Source organism: Oryx dammah, unplaced genomic scaffold (assembly GCF_014754425.2).
Source record: "Oryx dammah isolate SB20612 unplaced genomic scaffold, SCBI_Odam_1.1 HiC_scaffold_29, whole genome shotgun sequence".
NCBI lineage: Eukaryota > Metazoa > Chordata > Mammalia > Artiodactyla > Bovidae > Oryx > Oryx dammah.
This window is the reverse complement of record NW_024070213.1, coordinates 52,669,678-52,689,679: the sequence shown is the minus strand read 5'-3', so window position 1 is coordinate 52,689,679 and position 20,002 is coordinate 52,669,678. Positions and strand designations below refer to the sequence as shown.

At 44.8% G+C, this 20,002-nt stretch overlaps 1 protein-coding gene across 1 annotated transcript in view; it reads left to right on the top strand.

Annotated features, from left to right (window-relative positions):
* Nucleotides 1-451: 451 nt before the first annotated feature.
* Nucleotides 452-20,002, top strand: part of DRAM1 (DNA damage regulated autophagy modulator 1) — a 41,287-nt gene continuing 21,736 nt past the window's right edge. The window contains exon 1 of the mRNA XM_040234868.1: nucleotides 452-1,356. Within this exon, the coding sequence (XP_040090802.1) occupies nucleotides 1,226-1,356 (131 nt within the window). The 5' untranslated portion in view covers nucleotides 452-1,225. The remainder of the gene's footprint in view (nucleotides 1,357-20,002) is intronic.

The following is a 20,002-nucleotide window of genomic DNA, read 5'->3' as shown; positions in this document are numbered from 1 at the left end:
TCGTTTAAAAAACTGTAATAACTTTCAGGGAAAGGTCCTTGGTTCTTCATCTGAGCAGCAGCACCTGCCTCTCAACTCTATGCATATCTCTTATTTATTTTTTTAAAAAGATTATCATATTTGTTTGATATTCCATACAATGTATTTTATTTTGATATGTCAGTCGCCTAAACCCCATGAAACTATTTAAATCTTTGTATCCTGTCCCCTAGCAAAGTGTGACACTCCTAAGCCGCATTTCAAAATCACCGTGCTTGCAAGTGCCTCCGGAGCACAAATCCTTTTCGCAGGGTTTGAAATGTACCAAGTCACTATTACCAGTCTTACGACATAGCTCCAAGCCTGGGCTAACCCTGCTCCGTGAGAGAAACAGAAACTTAATTTCTAGGAAAGAAAAGTCCGCCTGGGGGTGGGAGGGACGAGGGAAGTAGAACTGTGGGCATCACAGGCTCTGCCAGAGCTCAGTCCGGCCCCCCACCCTCAGTCCCGCAACCCCCAGCCTCCACATGCTCCGGGTTTCCAGGTGGACAGCGCCCAGGTGGGTGCCACATCCATGTCCCAGGGCCTGGAGAACGTCACCCAACGGTTCTGCCCGGAGCCGTGCGGCCGGGCGGGACGCGGTAGATGTCACCACGCGGTGGTCACGCTCTCCTTGGCGACGCGCGGGCGGCGGGACCACGCAGAGGAAGCCGTCGGGGTTCGAGCCCCGGTACCCCGGAAACCCCGAGGGGAGGAGGAGGGGCGGGGAGGAGTTGATCCTTTCTCCGGAGTTGCGGAAAGGGCAGGACGGCGCGGGTAGACTGGGACCGTCTGGGCGGGCATCCCCGCCGCGTCCCGCGCGGGGAGGCAGAACCAAAAGCGAAAGGAGCTGGGTCCCCCGCAGCCCCGGCGTCGCGTCCGCGGGGAGGTCGCCGCGCGCCGGGCAAGTCGGCGAGGGCCGCCGCTTTGTGACTTCACTGGTTTCGCAACAAGCCCGGGCCGCCCGCGCCCCACCCACCCCCGGCCGCTGCCTCGCCGCCAGCTGCCTCGCTCCGCTCTCCGCGCCTCCCCTCCCTCCGGAGCCGGGCCTGCCCCGCCGTCGCGGAGCCTCGGGTCAGCCCGGCCGCCCGCGGCTGTTCACCGCACGTGCGCCGCCCCCGCCTCCCGGCAGCGCGGAGCAGCCCCAGCCACCAGCCCCGCGGCCCGGCTCCGTGGGGCGCGGCGCCCTCCCGGCGGTGGCGGCGCGATGCTGTGCTTTCTCCGGGGAATGGCCTTCGTCCCCTTCCTGCTGGTGACCTGGTCGTCCGCTGCCTTCATCATCTCCTACGTGGTCGCCGTGCTTTCCGGGCACGTCAACCCGTTCCTCCCCTACATCAGGTGAGGAGCCGGCGGAGTGAGGCTGGACGGAGGGCACCGCGCGGGGAGCGCTGCGGGCGAGGAGGGGAGGTGTCCAGACCCCACTGGGCGTCCTGCCGAAACATCGGGTGCCCGCGTATAGAAGAGGGTGCCCCCGGTGGTCCCGGGATGGACTGGGAGACGGGGCGTGGGAGCTGAGCAGTTCCGATTTTACCCTGACACTGAACAGAGTGACATCCTGAGAGGCTCAGGATAGACAGGAGAACTTGCAGACTGGGTACCGGGCAGACGCCTCTTGGGCGGTATTGAGACCAGAGTGGGTCCTGATGGATGGCACTTGCTGAGTGTGTAAGAGGTAGTCGCCCAAGTCGCGTCCGACTCTTTGTGACCCTACCGACTGTAGCCCGCCTGGCTCCTCTGTCCATGGGATTCTCCAGGCAAGAATACTGGCGTGGGTTGCCATTCCCTTCTCCAGAGGATATTCCTGACCCAGGAATGGAACCTGCATCTCCCACATTGCAGGCAGAATCTTTACCAGATATCTGAGCTACCAGGGAAGCCCTATGCTAAAGCAGCTCCTGGATTTCACTTCCTCTTCCCAAAATCCTCGAGAAGCGGCTGTCTGGCTCCTCTTTCTTGCGAGAAAAATAAAGTTTAAGCAGATGTTGAAATACCATCAGTGTGACACTGATGTCACAGCTGGGAAATTGGAAGCAGAACTCACACCCAGATTAATCCCTATGCCAGAAGCACCACCGGGCTACCCTTGGGTCTTTGAGAGCGGCTCTAAGTTCTTTTGTATGGAGCTGCCCAAGATCCCTTGGTCTTCATATTGTCAATGATTGGTGACATCTCAGGTGTTGTTGCCATACAGTTTCATTTTTCATCAGTTTTTGCCTCTACCTATTTTTGGGGGGTGGGGCACACTGCTGGGATCTTAATTCCCTCACCAGGGATTGACTCGTGCCCCATTCATTAGAAGTCACAGTCTGAACCACTGGACCACAGAGGAAGTTTGGCCTCTACCTTTATTGAGTGTCACTTTATCAGTGCCCAGGACACATGTCTGGATTTCCTGTGGCTCCCAGCTCTGTGCCTTGCCCGTGTTAATGGCATTCCTTAAACGTCAGAAAAATCCATCCTTATCCGAGTGGTGTATCCATCCTGTCTTACCCCTCTGGATCTGTATTGATTGGTGAAGGGTTTAGAAAATTGATGAGACCCAAGGTTACTGCTTAATTATTGTAGGGATTGTAGAGATTATAGAAATTGCAGGGCCTCTTCCTCTTGCAGCAATGCCCTATATAGTCTTTTCAGTAGGCAACGAAGGGGAAATGAAGGTGGAGCAGGTGGGGACTAGAGTTTAAAGGTGCAAGGAATCAAGCACAGAAGCCAGTCTGGAGTAACGGTGGGTTTGCCGACGCAAGATGACTTTCCCATCAGGCCTGCTGCCCCTGCAGAAACCTCGGCTTGGTTTCTCCTCGATAGTCTCTGTTTTCATTGTCTCACTTCTCTTGATTCTGAAGTGGGATAGATCCTCTTAGACTGGTGTAAAAAGAAAGAGTTCTCTCCCTGTAATGCTTTTTATTGAGAAAGTAGTAGCTTTGTTTGTCACCAGTTTGAAGGTCAGGGGCAGATAATGAAAGTGAAAGTCGCTTAGTTGTTTCTGACTCTTTGTGACCCCATGGACTATACAGTCCATGGAATTCTCCAGGCCAGAATACTGGAGTGGGTAGCCTTTCTCTTCTCCAGGGAGTCTTCCCAATCCTGGGATCGAACCCAGGTCTCCTGCACTGCAGGCGGATTCTTTACCAGCTGAGCCACAAGGGAAGCCCAAGAATACTGGAGTGGGTAGCCTATCCCTTCTTCAGCGGATCTTCCTGACCCAGGAATCGAACCAGGGTCTCGTGTATTGCAGGTGGATTCTTTACAACTGAGCTATCAGGGAAGCTGGGGCAGATAGTATTTGGTATGAATTGGGTAGGTGATTGGACTTCCCTGGTGGTTCAGATAGTAAAGCGTCTGTCTACAATGCGAGAGACCTGGGTTCAACCCATGGTTCGGGAAGATTCCCTGGAGAAGGAAATGGCAACCCACTCCATTACTCTTGCCTAGAAAATCCCATGGACGGAGGAGCCTGGTGCAGGCTACAGTCCATGGGGTCACGAAGAGTCAGACACGACTGAGTGACTTCACTCTCACTTTCACTTGAGTAGGTGATCAGAGGCAGCATTGGAGTCTTTGTAGGGGTTTCGGAGGGCTCCCCAGGTGGATCAGTGGTAAAGAATTCACCTGCTGACGCAGGAGATGCAGGAGACAAGGGTTCGATCCCTGGGTTGGGCAGATCTCCTGGAGAAGGAAATGGCCGCCCACTCCAGTATTCTTGCCTGGGAAATCCCATGGACAGAGGAGCCTGGCGGGCTGCAGTCCATGGCATTGCAAAGAGTCAGACATGACTGAGCAACTGAGCATATGAGCACAAGAGTCTGATATGGTGGTGATTACTACCACTTCCAGGTGAGATATTAGATGTACAGAAAAGGGAAACAGCTGACAGGACCAACCTGTTGTGAGATGCTCAAATCATAGATGTTCCAAGGAAGAAATTTTAAATTTAGCAAGGAAAGAAAACTTTCAGGAGAAAGCAGAATTATAGAAGAAAAAGGTACAAGATTGTTCTCTTGTTGCCTGGAGCCTTCAGCCTACAAGCACGTGATTGCTTGCCTAAGTGTGCCTGGGGCCTTTAGGTTGTTTGCTCTCTATGCCTCCAGGAGTGGCTGGAGCACTGGATTACCTCTGCCCCTCCTAGAAAAGTTAAGTCTCTGAGGCCTGGGCAAGGGCAAGATTAGAAGGGCAAGGACAGGATGGGATTAACTCCAAATTCATCTGGTTGGCCTAGACCTTAGGTGGTAAAGAAGTCACCTACCAATGCAGGAGAACAGGAGATGAGAGTTCGTTCGATCCCTGGGTTGGGAAGATCAGAAGGAAATGGCAGCCCACTCCAGTATTCTTGCCTGGAAAATCCCATGGACAGAGGAGCCTGGCAGGCTGCAGTCTATGGGGTCGCAGAGTCAGTCACGACTGAGCCTGCACAGCAACTTAACTGTCTAACTCATCTCTGCCCTCAAAGAAGCCTCCAATTCTTCCTTACCCTCATTCTCTCCATTTTCCTCCAGCCTCCTTGGCCTCCTGCCTGGATCTTGAACATGTTAGGCACACATCTTCCTTTTAGCCTTTGCACTGGCTGTCTACCAGAATGCTCTACCTCCAGATTATCACAGGCTTTCTTCCTTATCTCCTCCTTTGTTCGAATATTATCTCTGTGAGGCCTGCTCTGATGGCCCACAGGGCTCCTTATCCCCTGACCTCAATCCAGTCTTGTTTACCACAGCACCTATTACCTTCTAACAAATGATATGATTTGCTTATTTAGTATGTTGATCCTGTAAGATCCATGAAGGCTCCTGATATTTGTTGAGTTTTCTTGATATTTCTTGGGTGTTCATCTGTGAGTCTTGTTTCTCTTTCCTCCAGGGTGGGGCAGAGCCCTTTAGGGAAGGCTTGATAGGCCCTTGGTGGTGGGTCACTGATTTGGACATATTTAGGGTGAGCACCCAATACTTTGGCCACTTGAGGCGAAGAGCCAACTCATTGGAAAAGACCCTGATGCTGGGAAAGATTGAGGGCAGGAGAAGAAGGGGACGACAGAGGATGAGGTGGTTGATAGTGTTATGCCCAAGTCGCAAAATCTCCCAAAGGCCACCAGGGAGCCGATATCCAATGCAAAAGCAAGAGAGTTTTTATTACCAAGCTTGAGCTGGGGCTTCCACCGTTATCAACGCAGTGGCTATAGGGAGGAGCCCCGGGTTTTGGATTTCATTGCTTATATAGGGAGTGTTCATGAAAAAAAAAGAATTTCTAGGTAGGGGGACGTCTGATTGGTCACTTTCTTTCGAAGGGTTGTGTGTTGGTTTCTGATTGGTCCCTATTACCTAGGTAGACCACAAGTTCCTGAACGTTAAGTCAGGAGATTCTGGTCTGGGGTCCGATTGGCTCCTGGGTGGTGGGGTGAAGTCAGGGGATTTCCAAAGGCTCTTTTCCCGGAACCTTACAAAATGGAGTTTTTCTGTTAACAAAATGGAGTAGCTTAGGTTCTTCAATAGCATCACAGACTCAATGAAGGTGAGTTTGAGCAAACTCCAGGAGACAGTGAAGGACAGGGAAGCCTGGCATGCTGCCGTCCACGGGGTCGTAAAGAGTTGGACACGATTTAGGAACTGAACAACGACCCTTTGATGTGAAGTCGTTGTTCAGTCAATCTGATCTTCTGATGTTTTTAAACAACACTGAACACTTTAAATAAAAGCCATTGCATTTTACAATTTTACTTATCTTCCAGTTTTGTTGAGATACAGTTAACATACAGTGGTGAATAAGCTTAAGGTGTAGAGTATCATGATTTAACTTGTGTACATCATGAAATGATCATCACAATAATTTTAGTGACTACCTATCATCTCATATAGATAGAAAATAAAAGAAAAAATATTTTTTTCCATGTGATGAAAACCCTTAAGATTTACTCTCTTAGCATACAGCAGTGTTCATTGTATTACTCATGTTGTACTTTACTTCTCTAGCACTTCCTTATCTTACACCTAGAAGTGTGTGCCTTTTGGCTTGTTGTTCAATCGCTCAGTAGTGTCCGACTCTTTGCAACCCCATGGACTGAATGAAGCACGCCAGGCTTCCCTTTTGGCTACCTTCATGTTATTCCTCCCCGCAGCCCCACCTCTGGAAACTTCAGATCTAATGTTTGTTTTGAAGTGTAATTGACCTATAACAGTTCCTTAGTTCCTGGTGTGCACCATAGCAGTCTTTGTACATTACGAGATGATCGCCACTAGCCATTGCATTTTAATTTTACTTGTTTACTTTTGGCTGTGGTGGGTCTTTGTTGCTGCCCTGGCTTTTCTCTGGTTGAGTTGAGCAGGGGCTACTTTGCATTGCAGTGTGCGGGCTTCTCCTTGCAGTGGCTTCTTTTGTTGAGGAGCACAAGTTCTAGGGCGTGCTGATTTTAGTAGTTTGCAGCACATGGGCTCAACAGTTGGAGTTCCTGGCTCAGTAGTTGTGGTACACGGGCTTTGTTGCTCCACAGCAGGTGGTATCTTCCCAGATCAGGGATCAAACCCGAGTCTCCTTCATTGGCAGGCAGATTCTTTACCACTGAGCCACCGGGGAAGCCCTAGCCAATGCATTTTAAATAAGATCCAGAACTATGGAAGGACCTCTTTCCAGTAAAAGAATCAAATTCAGCTTTCTTATCAGACATTTTCTGATAACATTGTTATTCTTCAGTATATTGGACAAATGGAAATATACTCAACCTCATGAATGGAACAAAAATTAAAATCTACTGGATTGGCAGAAACCCAAATGTTTGATAACACATTCTACTGTCGAGACTTTGGGACAACAGGCTCCCGTACATCGCTGGTGGGAATGGAAAATGATTCAGTCTCTGTAGAGGGACTTAGGCACTAGTTATCAAAATGACACAAATACAATATCTGTAGTATTAATAACGGCTTTTAATAACAAAGGGTTGGAAACAATACAAATGTCCATCAGTAGAGGACTGGCTAAGTAAGTATGATTTACCTAAGAATACCTCAAACAAAAGCTCTCTACACATAGAATAAGCTCTTTAGAATTTCCATTACATTGTTACGTGGAAAAAAGCAAGACTCAGAACCAAATAGCTACCATGGTAAAGATGGGGAGGGAGAAATAAGGCACATTTGTATTAGCTTGCATGAAGAAACTCACAAAAGTGGTTTCTCTACGTATGATTGAAGGAGGTGGCCATGATCACATGGTCATTGAGACCTTAGCAGATGGAATTAAAAGAATGGGAATAAGACTTGCCTTGCCATACTTAAAAAAAATTAATGTTTTAATTTTAAGCTAACTGTCATTTTACATCCAGTTATAAAAAATATTAAAGATCCCATGTGTCTTGTTTAATTGGAGGATAGTTGCTGTCTGTGTTGTGTTAGTTTCTGCATACCATAATGTGAGTCAGCCATAAGTCTACATGTACACCTTCCCTCATGAGCCTCGCTCCCATTCACACCCCCTACCCCCTACCCCCTGTAGATCATCCTCATGTATCTTTTTACCCAGTTTCTCCCAAAGGTAACATCTTCTAAGCTTGGCATACCTTTTTAGATGAATTTATTTTTTTAGCCAAATGAATGTTTCCTATCAGAAAATTAAATTAGAAGCATGGGCATTAAGACAGTCACCAGATTCAACAAGTAGTTTCTGTACTGCGTGCGTGCTAAGTCGCTTCGGTAGTGTCCCACTCTGCGACCCTATGGACTGTAGCCCACCAGGCTCCTCTGTCCACGGGATTCTCCTGGCAAGTGGAGAATTGGAGTGGGTTGCTGTTTCCTCCTCCAGGGAATCTTCTCAACACAGGCATACCTCTCCTGCATTGGCAGGCAGACTCTTTACCACTAGCGCCACCTGAGAAGCCCATTAATGCAGGGATATGAAAACCAAAGACAAATAAAAATCAACCTCAAAGAATTTGTTTAGATTTTTACAAGGCCACACCCATATTCTTCAGTACAATCATGCTTAATTTGTTATAGTTTCTTATATTTCTTCTCCTACCAAATCCCTCAGGCTATTTTCAGTCACCTTTATCCCAGCTGATAAGCCTTAATCTTTTTATACCTTCTGCTTTGGCCTGTGTCTCCTACTTCCAGAATATTCTGTGGCCCTTTAGTTTTAAATTTTTGCCAGTTCTGCATCCTGATTGCTTTTCATTAGCCTAGTCCCACGTTTTGTGCAAGTACTGTTTGCTGGGTGGCTTGTGTGTACATGGTAGTCACTCAATCGTGTCCAACTCTTTGCAACCCCATGGACTGTAGCCCACCAGGCTCCTCTGTCCATGGGATTCTCCAGGCAAGGATACTGGAGTGGGTAGCCATTCCCTTCTCCAGGGGATCTTCCCAACTCAGAGATTGAGCCTGGTTCTCCTGCACTGCAGGCAGATTCTTCACCACTGTGCCACCTGGGTGGCTTGTGAAAGGTTGCTGCTGACCCATGAAAAGATGCCGGGATTCTTGGCCTCTGAAGGAGAAGAATTCAATCTGGGGCCAGAGACAAGGCTTGATTGCTCAGAGCTTTTGTGTAATCAAGTTTTATTAGAGTATAAAAGGAGATAAAGAAGCTTCTGACATTGGCATCAGAAAGGGGCAGAAAGAGTACCCCCGCTGCTAGTCTTCAGCTGGATGTTATATAGTCACTAGCAGTCTGTTAATGAATGAAAGGAATGTCTTAAAACTCAGAATGGCACCAGGCCCCTCACCCATAAGATGCATTTTGGGATAATCTTGACATCGGACGATTCATCCTGGGCCATAAAACGATAGACTTGAATCTTGTAGAAGGGCAGATCACCATACACATAGTTTCGTTTACATAGATTAGGGGAACACATTCTGAGTTTAGCATAATGGTTTGTCGACTAGGTTCTGAGCCATTTGGCTGGAAACCGACTTGAAGACAGAGTCTAGGGTAAATGCATAGTACATGAACAAAGCTTGAGACAAATATTTCCATAAGAAAAATGCATTGGTTAACTCAAGGTTTGAGAATAATTAACTTCAGGTGAAACTAGGTGTCGTTATGGCAACACAGTATTTTAAGAGAAACCTCCTTTTAAATTTGTATAGAGAAGGGGAAAAAATACCACTAGTTTCCTCCTGCCGCTTAAGCAACATAACAATGTCTGACACTTGCAGCCTATTTCCTCTGTTTGGAGATCCCTGGCCTTCCTGCCTGTTACACTCTCAGTGGTCTTTGGCTGTTCTCATTGTTCCTCCTCATGACCACACACCCTGCCTAGTGAGTGATGGCAGAAACCTGGGATCACCGAGGATTCAGCCAAAAGGGAGGCCAAATCACATAGTGAACAAAGTAAAAGAGGTTGGGTCTTTAACTCCAAAACTGGATCTAAAAATTATCCTTATTTAGTTAATAATCACAAAATTTAGGTTTTATATATATATAACCATAACTATGTGCTAATGCTTATAAGGAACAAAATCCATTTCTAATGGATAAACCAGAATGAAAAGATAAATCTCCTACAGGAGCAAAAGATAAAGTTCCTGTAATGAATAGATGGGGAAACAATGGAAACTATGACAGACTTTATTTTGGGGGCTCCAGAATCACTGCAGATGGTGATTGCAGCCATAGAATTAAGAGACGCTTGCTCCTTGGAAGAAAAGCTATGACAAACCTAGATAGCTTATTAAAAAGCAGAGACATTACTTTGCCAACAAAGTCAACTGAAACACGTAGTAGGTGATTAGTATATACTGTGTGATTGCTAAGATCATTTGCAGCAGAAGGGTCCGTATTATTAGTCTTCTCAGCCTCTCTTCAACTGTTAGCTCATTCTGCTAGTGTTCATTGTTCATTAACTTTGACTGTGCTTCCAGTTGTTCTCCAAGATCATTTCTGTTGACTTCATGAAAGTTTCCATATTTTACACCCTCACTTTGTAGTGCTATTTGTGAGTATTTACAAATATTTACAACACTTGATAATCATACTGAGAGGGAACATAGTGTGCTAAGTAAGGGAACAACTTTGGAGTAGATACCTTTGATTTGAATACAACTCTGCCATGCACACCAGCTGTGGGAGTTTGGACAATTCATTTGACTTTCTTTGCTTCTCTGTGGGTTAATAATAGCACCTGCCTGATGCATGAACATGTGAACTCACTTAGAACTCGTCAGTGCCCTGGTCAAGAACATAAGTTCTCTTTTGGTGTTTGCTATTAGTAATATCAAGGGACCAGTCCACATCGGTCTGGATAGATGCCAGTGTTAAGTGGGAAAAGACGTTTGGTTGAGGTGAGAGCTAATTTTATAACCGCTCAGTTTGTGAATATAGTAGCAGCTTTCTTAACCAACCTCGACTTAATCAACTTGCTCTCCTAACTGGTAAACTCATTCTCTGAAAAACGCAGTGACGGAAGCTGGGGGTTCCTGGAAGCCTCTCCCAGCAGTGGCCTCTCTCAGGGCTGCTCGCTCTCTTCTCTCATCTATTTCTTTGTCCACCTGTTAAATGCCAGCTGTGTTGGTTCCCAAATGAGTTTATGCCAGTTGTATTTTCTCTACTGTGATTGTGTGATTTAAAATCAATGTACAGGAACTGTTGGTCTGCGAATGCAAAAAGATAGTTGTCATTTCAAAGGGAACTCAGTTGAATGCTTTGGAAAGATTCCAAAGAGACAAGTTGTCAAAAATTACAGTCCATTTAGTAGTGTTTATGACAAATGTAAAGATGTACAGAACCTGATGAAAAACTAGAAGGATTTGGTACTGCAGCTGCTTCAAAAGTGTTTTTAAGATTTCCCTTCACTGTAAACACACTGAAACTGGAAATGAGATCATCCACAGCACACGTGCTGTGTATGCCAGGAGGACACATAGTGGTCTCATGTAGCACATGTTACAGCCTTGGCCAGCGTCAGTATGCAGGCAAATGAATGTATGGACAGTTGTATATTTGTGGTGTGTACATATTCATATAATTTTTATTTATTGTTTTTGGTTGAAATATAGTTGATTTACAATGTTTTGTTAGTCTCAGTTGCATAGCAAAGTGATTCAGTTATGTATATACATATTCTTTTTCAAATTCTTTTCCATTATAGGTTATTATTAAAAGATATTGAATATAGTTCCCTATGCCATACAATAGATCCTTGTTATATATCTATTATATATGTATTAGTACGTGTCTGTTTATCCCAAACTCCTGATTTACTTCCCACCCCACTCCTGCCATATCCACGTAGTTTTTGATGGCTTCCTGCTTAAACCAGGTTTTTTGATTATTGTGGTTTAGTCACTAAGTTGTGTCCTACTCTTGTGATCCCATGGACTGTGTATAGCCTGTCAGGCTCCTCTATCCATGGGATTCTCCAGGCAAGAATACTGGAATGGGTTGCCATTTCCTTCTCCAGGGGATCTTCCCAACCCAGGAATCGAACTCAAGTATCCTGCATTGCAGGTAGATTCTTTGCTGACTGAGCTACAAGGGAAGTCCCAAGTTTTTGATTCTTAACTACAGTGAATTTCAGGCAATGGTGACTTTTGCTTTCTTGTTCAGCTGCAACAATGGGACTTGAGATAATAAATAATAGGATAATGAGTTCTCTGTGTATACAGTCAGGGAAGGAAATGGCAACCCACTCCAGTATTCTTGCCTAGAGAATCCTGTGGACAGAGGAGCCTGGTAGGCTGCTGTCCATAGGGACACATAGAGTCGGACGCGACTGAAGCAACTTAGCATGCATGCATGCATTGGACAAGGAAATGGCAGCCCACTCCAGGATTTTTGCCTGGAGAATCCCAGGGATGGAGGAGCCTGGTGGGCTGCCGTCTATGGGGTCACACAGAGTCGGACACAACTGAAGCGACTTAGCTATAGCTGTAGCTGTGTATACAGTCACATATTCTGATGTTACTTAATGACATTTTAGCCTTTACAGTGCAATAAGGAAATCGAAGATCCTAAACTTCCACACCTCGTAGTGTTGTTTGGCTTCTGAGTCAACTATCAGTTCAGTTCAGTCACTTAGTCGTGTCTGACTCTTTGCGACCCCATGAATTGCAGCATGCCAGGCCTCCCTGTCCATCACCAACCCCTGGAGTTCACTCAAATTCATGCCCATCGAGTTGGTAATACCATGCAGCCATCTCATCCTCTGTCATCCTCTTCTCCTCCTGCCCCCAACCCCTCCCAGCATCAGAGTCTTTTCCAATGAGTCAACTCTTCACATGAGGTGGCCAAAGTACTGGAGTTTCAGCTTTAGCATCATTCCTTCCAAAGAAATCCCAGGGTTGATCTCCTTTAGAATGGACTGGTTGGATCTCCTTGCTGTCCAAGGGACTCTCAAGAGTCTTCTCCAACACCACAGTTCAAAAGCATCAATTCTTCGGTGCTCAGCCTTCTTCACAGTCCAACTCTCACATCCATTCATGACTACTGGAAAAACCATAGCCTTGACTAGATGGACCTTTGTTGGCAAAGTAATGTCTCTGCTTTTAAGTATGCTGTCTAGGTTTGTCATAACTTTCCTTCCAAGGAGTAAGTGTCTTTTAATTTCATGGCTGCAGTCACCATCTGCAGTGATTTTGGAGCCCCCCCAAATAAAGTCTGACACTGTTTCCACTGTTTCCCCATCTATTTGCCATGAAGTGATGTGACTGGATGCCATGATCTTAGTTTTTTGAATGTTGAGGTTTAAGCCAACTTTTTCACTCTCCTCTTTCACTTTCATCAAATAAGGGTGGTGTCATCTGCATATCCGAGGTTATTGATATTTCTCCCGGCAATGTTGATTCCAGCTTGTGCTTCTTCCAGCCCAGCGTTTCTCATGATGTACTCTGCATAGAAGTTAAATAAGCAGGGTGACAATATACAGCCTTGACGTACTCCTTTTCCTATTTGGAACCAGTCTGTTGTTCCATGTCCAATTCTAACTGTTGCTTCCTGACCTGCATATAGGTTTCTCATAATTTCTCCTCTGTTTAAGGTTTTCAACATCTTTGATTACATAAAATTCTTTTTTTTCACCACTGACTTAAACCTGTGCATGTTTTTCTTCTGCTAGCCCTACTTTTTAAAAGGCAGTAGAGGGTTGCTCAGAAGTCTTGACTGATGCAGGGTTCACAGCTCTTCATCATTAATGCTCAATTTCAACTTTAGAGTGCTCCACTGAACAGTCCTCTTTCCAACAGTAATTGCATTTCGGTCCATCAGGAATATGAAGTGTAGAGTCACAGCATACTAAGGACAACTTACTAATGACTTCAGAAGGGAGCTGGTATGAACCCAATTGTAAGATACATAGTTCTGTACATTCATGTGGAGAGGATATGTTATAATAAAAAGAAAAGTAACATAGCAGCAGAGAAGAGTTCTGAACTGTATCCATCGAAGTCAGACAGCTCCAGATGCATGACTTGGCTTCCCCATTTACAGTTTCTGTGGCCTTGGGCAAGTTTCTTTTCTATGACTCAGTTTTTCTTCTTTAAGGTGACAGTAAGTACTTTCCTTTATAACATTCTCAACACCAAATAAGATGAACCTGGCCAAGTATAAGTGCTAAGGAAATGTTAACTTTTTTCTTTTTGTAATCTTAGCAGCTATAGTCCAAGCAGAGATGGTCTTTTAGAGACTCCTCTCAGAAAAATTTTCAGAATCTGACCTCTTATGCCTCCCTCTTCATTACCATTCTGGTCCAAGCTACTGTCCTTTCTTGATAAACTACTGAAATTACTTCCTAAGTCTCCCTGGTCCATGCCTGCCTCTTCACAGTCTTTTTGCAACATTCTTTAACATCAGTCAACTTGATATCACTTCCCTGCTCTCAGCCCTCAGTGACTTCCCTTCATGTAGAGAGTAACAGAGTCCTTGCCTTGACTCACATGACCCATGGGGCTCTCCGTGATCCCCTCGCCCCTGTGCACTCAGATCTTGGCTCACTCCCCTCCAGCCATGCCTCTTTCCTTCCAGTTCCTCTGATATATTGCTACTTTCTGGCCTTTGACTTGGCTTTGCCCTCTGCTTGTAATTTTCCTGGCCCAAACATTCCACTTCATTCAGATCTCTGTTTCAAGTACCCTTCCCACATTGCCCTGTCTCGGGCGGGGCGGGGGGCGGGGGTGCCTCATCTCTCTCTCCCTGTCCTCTTATCCAGCTTGCCTCTTCTTTACAGCATGCATTCCCCCACAAGAATGTAATTCCACAAAGGAGGGACTTTTTCTGTTTTGCTTGCCACTGCATTCATGACTAAGCTCAGTTGCTTAGTCATGTCCAACTCTTTGTGGTCCCATGGCCTGTAGCCCACCAGGCTCCCCTGTCCATGGAATTTTCCAGGCAAGGATACTGGAATGGGTTCCCGCCTCCTTCTCCAGGGGACCTTCCTGACTCACAGGTGGAACCCGCACCTCCTGCGTCTCCTGTATGGGCAGGCAGACTCTCTACCACTCACCGAGCCACCTGGGAAGCCCCTCTACAGAATGCTGCATAAGAGGCTATCAGTAACTATCAGATGAATCAATGAATCTGATTTTTGTTGTTGTTGTTAGATACTAAGCTTTTCCATGGGGTTGCAAAAAGTTGGACACAAATGAGTAAATGAACTGAACTGCCTGAAGTTTCTCAAAGTGAATTATCTGTTCATCTTTGTATCCTCATCACCAAGCACAATTCCCACCAAGCAGGAGATGCTTAGCACTATTTTGAAAATGTTGTTGTATGAATGAACAAAGAGGAAATTTGGATTGATAGAGGTAATTGCATGTGGATAAAGTGAGGAAACAGCAAGTTATTTGCGTTTATGACTAGGATATTCTTCTCAAGTTTAAAAGTAGTTGAATATAATATTGTATATCAACTACACCTCGAAAAAAAAGTTTACATAGCTATAGGGTACCTCTTGCCCTAGAATAATCACTGAGTGAAGCTGCCAAAAAAAATTAACCCTAATAATTTAAGGTAATAAAAGGGTATCTTTTTTGGCCAAGAGTCTTGTGGGATCTTAATTCACCGACCAGGGATTGAACCTGGGTAATGGCTGTGAAGGCATTGAGTCCTAACTACTGGATCACCAAAAGAATTCCCTGGAATGACTATTTATTATAATATTTACTTTGAATAATATATTTAAATGTGAAGAAAAAGGAAACGATAGTCTCCTTTTACTGGTACATTAAGTGTTTTTTGGTTCTAAGTCCTGGCTAATCATCCAAACAATGGGCCTAGGATTTTAGGGTAATCTAATAAACCTCAGTCTGGGCATGCAGATAATTTTGCACACTGTCAGCATCTCAGTTCCCCCAATAAACCATGAGCTTAGGCTTTAGGGTAATGGAATGGAATCACAGATATCCAATGTTTTAAAGAGCAGCATTCGACCAAACATATTATCATGCATGTCTTATTTGTAATATTTTTCTTCCTCTGAGCATCATCAGATAGATTATGAACTGGCTTAATGTTTACATTATTTTGGAGAAAGATGTTAGATAAACCACTTGGAATTTTCCGTGATGAACTAAACTTGTAGAATGTAAATACAGTGAAGAAAGAAAGAAAGTGAAGTCACTCAGTCGTGTCTGACTCTTTGTGACCCCATGGATTGTAGCCTACCAGGCTTCTCCGTCCATGGGATTTTCCAGGCAAAAGTACTGGAGTGGGTTGCCATTTCCTTCTTCAAATACAGTAAATATAGGTGTAAATTGGTTTCCTAGGCACAACTGTGTACACATAACAGCCTCAATAGCTTCTAAGCCCCAAGCAAGTGAACAATGAGTTCCTATCCCCATACAGTTTCCAGGAATTGCCTCCTTTACTGGGAGGCAAGTGAGGATGTGGATGGGACCCAGGCAGGGCTTAAGTCACGTGACAGAGAGTTCTGTGGTGGGAGCTGGGTAAGAGGACTCCTTTTGCCAAACTGGGAGGCAACTGGTTCGACTTGGCATTCATTCTCCACTTTCCTAAATCAGATGCCCAGGTACAGCTGTGCCAGTCAGATCCCACTACCTCTTCCTTTGCAAAATATGATCATTCACCGTGGGCTTAAAAAGTGTAAAATAAGGGACTTCCCTGGTGGTCCTGTGCCTAAGACTCCACGCTCCCGATGCAGGGGGAGTAGGTTTGACCCCTGGTCAGGGAACTACATCCCACATGTGGCAACTAAGACCCAGCACAGTCAAATAAATAAATAAATGTTTTTTTTTTTTTTTTTAATAAATAAGAAGAGTACCATAGATTCCCTTGGTACTCCCTTGGTTGTTCTGCTCTGGATTCTAGTGTAGGGCAGAAAATGTGATGTAATATTTACTTATAATGTATATTAGCTTGGAGACCAAAAGACTTAAAAGAACATTTTAAGGTCAGAAAGTCTTTCATATAGATATAATATATATATAATATACATAAAATACATATGTATATATGCACATAGCCTTACAGCTTCCTCTGACATGGATATGTATATGAAAAAATATATATGCATGTATTTTTAAAGAAAAGCACTTGTTAACATTTAATAGTCCTCCCCCCATGTGGCTTCCAGCCTCCAGGACACAGCCACACCCCCACCACCTCTGACACACACACACACACACACACACACACACACACCCTTGATATTCTCCTCAGCTCTTCTGCTGAAGAATTTAACCTTCCTGATGATGTTACCTCCAAAACTGAGTCTATCTCTTGGTGGATATCAAGCCAGGAGACACAACCAAGCCAGAGAACGGAATAAAGAAGGATTTATTAGTTGCAGCAAGTAAACACTTTTTCCCAAAGCTGTATCCCCGCCAAAGTAAAATTAGGTAAGTTTTAAGCTAAGGGTACATGCGTACTCATGAAGGGGCTTGAGTGGAGGGAAATTCAGTATAGAATTGAGGCAGAGGTCAACAGTATCCAAGCTTGAGAACCACAAGGTCAGAAAAGGTCAATATTCTCATCCCTTACGGTCCCGTTGATCTGGTGGGTGAGCCCTCAAGAGGGGTTTTGCTCGGTTGCTCAGTCATGTCTGACTCTTTGCAGCCACAGCTCTGTACATGAGATTTCCCAGGTAAGAATACTGGAAGGGTTGGCATTTCCTTCTCCAGGGGATTTTCCCCATCCAGGGATCAAACCCAGGTCTCATGCAGTGGAGGCAGATTCTTGACCATATGAGCCCCAGTTCAGTTCAGTTCAGTTCAGTTCAGTCGCTCAGTCGTGTCTGACTCTTTGCGACCCCATGAATTGCAGCATGCCAGGCTTCCCCATCCATCACCAACTCCTGGAGTTCACTCAAACTCACGTCCATCGAGTTGGTGATGCCATCAAGCCATCTCATCCTCTGTCGTCCCCTTCTCCCCCTGCCCCCAATCCCTCCCAGCATCAGAGTCTTTTCCAATGAGTCAACTCTTCACATGAGGTGGCCAAAGTACTGGAGTTTCAGCTTTAGCGTCACTCCTTCCAAAGAACACCCAGGGCTGATCTCCTTTAGAATGGACTGGTTGGATCTCCTAGCAGTCCAAGGGACTCTCAAGAGTCTTCTCCAACACCACAATTCTACGGTGTTCAGCCTTCTTCACAGTCCAACTCTCACATCCATACATGACCACTGGAAAAACCATAGCCTTGACTAGATGAACCTTTGTTGGAAAAGTAATGTCTCTGCTTTTGAATATGCTATCTAGGTTGGTCATAACTTTCCTTCCAAGGAGTAAGCGTCTTTTAATTTCATGGCTGCAGTCACCATCTGCAGTGATTTGGGAGCCCAGAAAAATAAAGTCTGACACTGTTTCCACTGTTTCCCCATCTATTTCCCATGAAGTGATGGGACCAGATGCCATGATCTTCGTTTTCTGAATGTTGAGCTTTAAGCCAACTTTTTCGCTCTCCTCTTTCACTTTCATCAAGAGGCTTTTTAGTTTCTCTTCACTTTCTGCCATAAGGGTGGTGTCATCTGCATATCTGAGGTTATTGATATTTCTCCTGGCAGTCTTGATTCCAGCTTGTGCTTCTTCCAGCCTAACGTTTCTCTTGATGTACTCTGCATAGAAGTTAAATAAGCAGAGTAACAATATATAGCCTTGACATACCCGTTTTCCGATTTGGAACCAGTCTGTTGTTCCATGTCCGGTTCTAACTGTTGCTTCCTGACCTGCATATAGGTTTCTCAAGAGGCCAGTCAGGTGGTCTGGTATTCCCATCTCTTTCAGAATTTTCCATAGTTTATTGTGATCCATACAGTCAAAGGCTTTGGCATAGTCAATAAAGCAGAAATAGATGTTTTTCTGGAACTCTCTTATTTTTTTGATGATCCAGTAGATGTTGGCAATTTGATCTCTGGTTCCTCTGCCCTTTCTAAAACCAGCTTGAACATCTGGAATTTCACGGTTCATGTATTGCTGAAGCCTGGCTTGGAGAATTTTGAGCATTACTTTACTAGCATGTGAGATGAGTGCAATTGTGCGGTAGTTTTAGCATTCTTTGGATTTGCCTTTCTTTGGGATTGGAATGAAAACTGACCTTTTCCAGTCCTGTGGTCACTGCTGAGTTTTCCAAATGTGCTGGCATATTGAGTGCAGCACTTTCACAGCATCATCTTTCAGGATTGAAAAAGCTCAACTGGAATTCCATTACCTCCACTAGCTTCGTTCATAGTGATGCTTTCTAAGGCCCACTTGACTTCACATTCCAGGATGTCTGGCTCTAGATGAGTGATCACACGATCATGATTATCTGGATTGTGAAGATCTTTTTTGTACAGTTCTTCTGTATATTCTTGCCATCTCTTCTTAGTATCTTCTGCTTCTGTTAGGTCCATACCATTTCTGTCCTTTATCGAGCCCATCTTTGCATGAAATGTTCCCGTGGTATCTCTAATTTTCTTGAAGAGATCTCTAGTCTTTCCCATTCTGTTCTTTTCCTCTATTTCTTTGCATTGATCGCTGAAGAAGGCTTTCTTATCTCTTCTTGCTATTCTTTGGAATTCTGCATTCAGATGCTTATGTCTTGCCTTTTCTCCTTTGCTTTTCACTTCTCTTCTTTTCACATCTATTTGTAAGGCCTCCCCAGACAACCATTTGCTTTTTTGCTTTTCTTTTCCATGGGGATGGTCTTGATCTCTGTCTCCTCTACAATGTCACGAACCTCCATCCATAGTTCATCAGGTACTCTATCTATCAGATCTAGGCCCTTAAATCTATTTCTCACTTCCACTGTATAATCATAAGGAATTTGATTTAGGTCATACCTGAATGGTCTAGTGGTTTTCCCTACTTTTTTCCAATTTAAGTCTGAATTTGGCAATAAGGAGTTCATGATTTGAGCCACAGTCAGCTCCTGGTCTTGTTTTTGTTGACTGTATAGAGCTTCTCCATCTTTGACTGCAAAGAATATAATCAATCTGATTTTGGTGTTGACCATCTGGTGATGTCCATGTGTAGAGTCTTCTCTTGTGGTGTTGGAAAAGAGTGTTTGCTATGACCAATGCGTTCTCTGGCAAAACTCTATTAGCCTTTGCCCTGCGTCATTCCATATTCCAAGGCCAAATTTGCCTGTTATCCCAGGTGTTTCTTGACTTCCTACTTTTGCATTCCAGTCCCCTATAATCAAAAGGACATCCTTTTTGGGTGTTAGTTTTAAAAGGTCTTGTAGGTCTTCATAGAACCGTTCAACTTCAGCTTCTTCAGCATTACTGGTTGGGGCATAGACTTGGATTACTGTGATGTTGAATGGTTTGCCTCGGAGACGAACAGAGATCATTCTGTCATTTTTGAGATTGCATCCAAGTACTGCATTTCAGACTCTTGTTGACCATGATGGCTACTCCATTTCTTCTAAGGGATTCCTGCCCACAGTAGTAGATATAATGGTCATGTGAGTTAAATTCACCCATTCCAGTCCATTTTAGTTCGCTGATTCCTAGAATGTTGATGTTCACTCTTGCCATCTCTTTGACCACTTCCAAATTGCCTTGATTCATGGACCTGACATTCCAGGTTCCTATGCAATATTGCTCTTTACAGCATCAGATCTTGCTTCTATCACC